Source organism: Pygoscelis adeliae, unplaced genomic scaffold, assembly GCF_000699105.1.
Source record: "Pygoscelis adeliae isolate BGI_AS28 unplaced genomic scaffold, ASM69910v1 Scaffold72, whole genome shotgun sequence".
In the NCBI taxonomy this organism is placed as follows: Eukaryota; Metazoa; Chordata; class Aves; order Sphenisciformes; family Spheniscidae; genus Pygoscelis; species Pygoscelis adeliae.
Genome location: NW_008824286.1, coordinates 4,269,297 through 4,275,047, shown reverse-complemented (window position 1 = coordinate 4,275,047; position 5,751 = coordinate 4,269,297). Strand labels below are relative to the sequence as shown.

Genomic DNA, 5,751 nt, shown 5'->3' with positions numbered 1-5,751 from the left:
CAGGATGAAAGCTGTTAAGGCTGCAGGCAGTTCTTCTCCAGTAAGTTTAGGATTCAGGGAGATTTAGCATTTTGCAGCCCCTGTTCAACTATTCCCCTTAAACATCCCCCAAGCTCTAAGATCTAGGGTGAAGGCAGCCATGTTAGGTGTTACAGAAGCAGGGGACACTGCAGTGCCAAACCAGAAGTCCTTATTGTGAAGGTTATTCTAAAGCCAGACCAGGAACAGACCTAACCCCTTTGGACCTCATGGCCTTCACCAGAAACAATCTGCAAAGGAAGAGGTCAAGTCAGAGGGGCATAATGTACCATGTACACAGCCTGCACTGACAATGGCCTGCGATTCATGCAACAGGAGTGGATGCCCACCCTGGGTTCTTTAGGGGACATGAATCGGAGCTAGAGACTGCTGCTCTGAAGTTTCAATGGCAGCAGAACACTTAGGTATGGGATGAAGGGCAGATAAAAAGGGTCTGGTCTTGGTCTTTAGAAGTAAAAGACGGCTCAGACTGAAAGGTGTCCCTTTCAGCTCACTAGTCCTCTCCAAGCAGGGCCATCTCTGAGACCAGCACTAGCCAACTCCTGACAGGGAAAAGCAGGCTCTGCTTCCGTTTCACCCCAAGTGAAAGGAAACGTGATTCCTGAGATGCAGCACTTGGAGGCCTGCCCCAACCCAAGAGCTGGGCAAGGGTGGGGGTACCTTGCTCTGCAGGTTCATCATGGACTTCTCAAAGGTCTTCGGCGGAGCCCTCTGGTGGTTACACAAAATGGCAACCGCTCTGTTGGCACGGTTATAGGAAAGGATCTTCGCTGGGATGTTGTCGTCCGCTGCAAAGTACAAGAAAGTGGTGAACAAGTGGGTTCTCCAGGGCTGTGCAGCCCCAGCCAGCGTCCCGCTGACTCTGCAAGCTCAGAGTCACTGCAGAACTGACCTTCCCCTCTGATGGGCCAGCCTCCACTCCGTACTCTAATTACAGTTGTAAGAGCCTGACCACTTCTATCCTGGGCCCTAACTCTCTCTGGGATGGTTTCTTCAATAGCAACAAAGACACCATTTGCCACTCAAGAGAGGGGAAGCACATCCATGCTCAGAGCAGAGGACAGCAGGACCATACTGCTCAAGGCACTGTTGGGCTTCGCAGATCCAACGTGCTCACTTTGTAAAGTTGTTAAAGTGCAAGATAGCAGTGTTCGACAGAGAGGTTGTGAATGAGCAGCCAAGAAACATGGGGCTGTCACAGATGCATCTGCCTTGCCTGCCACCTATAGCACTTTACAATTAACAGAAAGCAAGTAAGAGATTTGGAAAAGGACAGGCATAAACTAGCAGGCACACCTTGGTGTGTTCACAAGCCAGCTCTGCCCTGCCCCAGTGCTGGGCTGCTCAACTACCCTAAAAGATTGTCTGGCAGCCGATTTTTGGTCAGACCTCAGCTGTCTGACATTTGCACTAGGAGAACTGCAACGAGGAAGTGGTGTACAGATACAAGACTTGTGGCTAAGCCAAGGAAGCCAGGTCTGTATTACAGGAAAAGATCTGTTCCCCTCACAGTTTCAAGGACAAGACTTACGATTAGTAAGCTCCTTGAGCTGCTGCTGTAGCGTGATGGAGGCATTGTAAGTACGGAATACCTTGGCTGTCAGTCCCTCCATAAGGTCTTGAAGGTGTTTATTTAAGATACTGGTCTGAGGAAGCAGATAGGAGATAACAGTTAGCACTAGAATTGACCACAGGATTTGTGAAATCTCTGGACACATGGCTTACGAAGACACACAGCTCATGGCTGAAGCCTAGTGTATTCAGACCTTACCACAACAGAATGGCCACAACATTACTAAAACCACAGGAAAAGTGATCAAAAAGCCAAGAAGTATTAGACCGGTATCAAGTACCACGAGTGGCCAAAAAAGTTTTCTTCAGTGTGGAGGTTTTGGTTCCCAACAGGTAGAAATGTGCCTGTCCCATCCCAGGGAAGATGCCTGAACCACCACAGTGCTCCCCATAGAGCCAAATGTGCAGATGGGGATGGCATCTGAAAATCTGTCACCTCACACAACCATCTTCTCTGAACTCTGAAAAAACCTCCCCAAGTCAGAGCCAGACAGGCTCACCAGGACCAAAGCCCATCGCTTCAGGAACCTGTGGGCACAGTTGACAATACAGACACCAGATTGAGACAGACTCTCACTGCTTTTAGGCCGCTCAGGCCAGCTCTGGAAGAAAATTGCCACTGAAACCATTTCTGGAACAGAGCAGCCGCTATTGCCTGGTGCAGAGTGAGCCTGTTCATGGTGCTCTACCACCATCCCTCACCATTAACTACGTGCTTACATTGAGGCGGTCAAAGAGGTCATCCTCAGGCTGCTTGTTCTCCATGAACAGCTGAAGATTCTTAAACACCTGCAGGAAAAGAAAACCGGCAACTTCAGGCACACAGACCAGACAGCGCTGGGTAGCAGTAATACATAAGGAAGCAACACTGCCAGGGAGCCACTTAAACTGTTTTCAGGCAACAGTGACGATGCTGGATGTTACTTCCCTGCAGGCAAAGACCCATCTCTCAATACAATGCTTGTGCTGAAGGTTCCTCCCCAGCAACAGGAGTCCTGAGCATTCAGTGCCCCTTATCTTCATCCTTTAGATCAAGATTGCAGGAGACCTGATTCTGCTCCGGCTTAGCTGCCTAACAGAGAAAGAGACCCCAAAGCTACCACCTTCCCCTTACTCTCCATCATTACTCCAGCCAAAGAGACCCCCTCAGCCATTTCCCATGGAGTGAAGCTACCAAAACCCAACCCTTCTCATTGTTGCATTAAATGCTTCATACAGTTCCATACCAAACAAGTCTCATTGGGGTAGGGAGAATAATCAAAGCACCTTTGATTATACAGAGACCACAAATCCCAGCTCTGGGTGCTCCAAATCCCCAGTTCCCAGATTCTCAACAACACACATTCTTCTTCTATAGACACCTAATATACAAAGATTGCTAGTTCCACAATAACCAATTCCCCATTGTAAGCACTGAAGAAGAGACAGCAAGAGATACCAACATGAATAAATTTAAACAGGAAAAATGTGGTGTTCTTCAAACAAGGAAGTAAGAATTCCAGCACGTGCTCATTACTATAGCAGCCATAGTTTGTTTTTTTCAGTTGTTTTGCTCCCCAAGAGGCCAACATTTACTGCCGATTGTTGTTACAGTTACCACAGTGTTATACATGTGGTATCTAACATATTGTGCTGACTGCAGAGCTGTGGGCCAGATGCAAAGCTGTTACACCCACAAAAACAAGAGTCTTTTTGGATAGTGCCCTCCAGGTTCACACTGCTGGATGGGGATTTATTCTGGAATGAGGTCAAGATCACAGCAGATTTGAAACTGGTGGACGACAAAGAAACAAAGGAATTAACATGGCCTAGGAAAGAAGTCTTGGTTGGTAGATAACCAGGTTCATAGACCAGAAGTATCAGTGCACCTACTCTGTATGCTCTGGAGCACTCAAGATCAAGACCTACCTCAGTGAGGGCTCAGCTCCAACATGAACAAAACCACTGTGACAGAGAAGCTAGTACCATGAAAGCCCAAGTCGAACTGCTACTCTAACAGTGCCGTCCAGCATTGTATTTCAGAACCTTTTATGCTATTACTTGTCATACAGACCTAGAACTCTACAGGTGACAAAACCAACTCTGCTGACCAGAATGAGACTCCAGAAACTCATCTAACATAGCTGTTACAGTTATGTTATGCCAACTTTTGACACTGAGACCACAGGGAAGAGCAGTAAGAAATATCACATCTGCTGGGTTATGTCACACCACCAGCAGCCTTATCTTCCATGGCACTGCCCATAAAAAGAGAAGAACATTAACTGACTTATTTTCTGGCTAGGTATCTGACCAGTGATGAAGTACCTTGTTATTGCCATCAAAACCGTGTTGACCACATTTTTCTGCAATTCAGTCTGCATATGTGTTTGTGCAGATGCCTTACCCTCTTCTCAACAGGGACTTTGTTGTAGTATCGGATAGAGTCTTTGCCGAGGAAGTCGAACTCAACCACGTATTCCTGGCCATCCAGTTCAGGATGCAGCTTGATATGTTCTACTCTCAGAGAGCAGCAGCCCACGGTGTCAGCTGTCTCTCCTTCTTCTTTTTCATTACCAGCTCTCAGGGCAAGCTACATTTTTATCAAGACAAGAGAGGTAAGCGTTTCAAACCATCCCAGTAACATATAGATGCTGGAAATTTTCAGACACTGGCCTAGAATCAGCAGTGTCCATAGGAGAAGAGAAAGGGAGAAAATGCATTTGAGTGGATAAAATTGACACTTGTAACTCAAACTAAGACAGTTCTGACTAATGGAAATCCATTTCAAAACGTTTGATATTTTTTAAAAATCAAACTGACTTCCATATGAACTCAACCTGATACAAAATCATGAAGTTCAGTTGTTCATCCTCTATGATCCTACCTCTTCACTGCACACTAAATAAATACACTTTAAATAGCATATAGGACACTTTGGGTTATATAAATAATCTAAAGGCTACATTTGGCTGCATTAAAAGTGTGTTTTAACAGTACTGGCTAAACCAATTTCTGATTTTTGAAGAAAATCATTCAGTGTTCATCTGAAACCACAATTATTGAAATCAAAGTTCCCTGGTTTACACCAAACCATTTTGAACGAAACCTGTTAATTTAGTTGCTCAAGACACCATACGCTACCAGGGCAACTGCTTTTAAGTAGCTTTAAATGCATTAATACAACTGCAGTTTTCTTTACGCTGTGGTGAAAAAATTAGCATAATTATGAAACCTCACGACTGTGACCTCAAACTAAAGAGGTTACAAACCAGCAGAAATTCCCAGGAGGAAAACTGAAACAGCTGGAGACAAAAGGCCCACACAAACTTCCCAGTAATCCAACTGGGTGATTCTGGAACCAGACTGTGAATTTTGCCTGAACTAAAACAATGCTGCCTGAAATAGCCATGTTCAGTACAATAGTTTATTGCTCTGGATTCCAGGTAATGGGAAGGAAAAGGAGACTGGAGCCTCCCCACCAGGAAGTCTCAGGGTACCTTAGTAACTGGGGTCAATTCTGCCTCAGGAACAGACAACACAGCATTCTTGAGTATTCCCAGCAGGACAGGAAAGGTAAGGAGTGTGCTGGGGAACGAGCCTTACTTTATCAATGAAGTACAGCGCCACAGCCCTCTGCCGTACTTTCATCTCTTTGGATTTCCAGTCTTCTCGATATTGATTTCGGATTTTATCTACGCATTTCTTCAACCTCCGAGCTGTCTCATACTTCTGCCAGTCCTTCTCACCCTGCAGAGAAAGTTGGAATAGAGTCAGCATCAGAAAGCAGGCAAAGGAGCAGTTCCAATCTGCATCTCAAGGCTTTGCAAGTCTGTGTGTGGCAAATGTTCTCACTGTACAAAAGCGCTGCGATTTTGCTGCTGAACAGCTCAGCTTCAAACTATGCTGCCATGCAGCTGTAGGTAATTCAGATTTCCACAATATTAAATGCTTCCATGGAAGCAACTATAAAGGCACAAAAGATACTATATCTTCCATGCTTCTCAACATATAAATGGTTTCCTCTGCTTTATTCAGATGACACTTATGTTTTCAGCTGTGTAATTAAACACCCATAAAACGTAAAAGCAACATCAACAGTTCATCTTCATTATTATACATTCAAGCCATGGCAAAAAGAGGGCATGAATTCACAAGGAA

General features: G+C 45.3%; 1 protein-coding gene across 1 annotated transcript in view; it reads right to left on the bottom strand.

Moving 5' to 3' along the window:
• Positions 1–5,751, bottom strand: part of TOP1 (topoisomerase (DNA) I) — a 66,770-nt gene that overhangs the window by 3,530 nt on the left and 57,489 nt on the right. The window contains exons 15-19 of the mRNA XM_009318699.1: positions 5,197–5,340; positions 3,998–4,183; positions 2,332–2,400; positions 1,571–1,685; positions 700–827 (exon numbers count right to left, since the gene is read on the bottom strand). Coding sequence (XP_009316974.1) covers positions 700–827; positions 1,571–1,685; positions 2,332–2,400; positions 3,998–4,183; positions 5,197–5,340 — 642 coding nt within the window. The remainder of the gene's footprint in view (positions 1–699; positions 828–1,570; positions 1,686–2,331; positions 2,401–3,997; positions 4,184–5,196; positions 5,341–5,751) is intronic.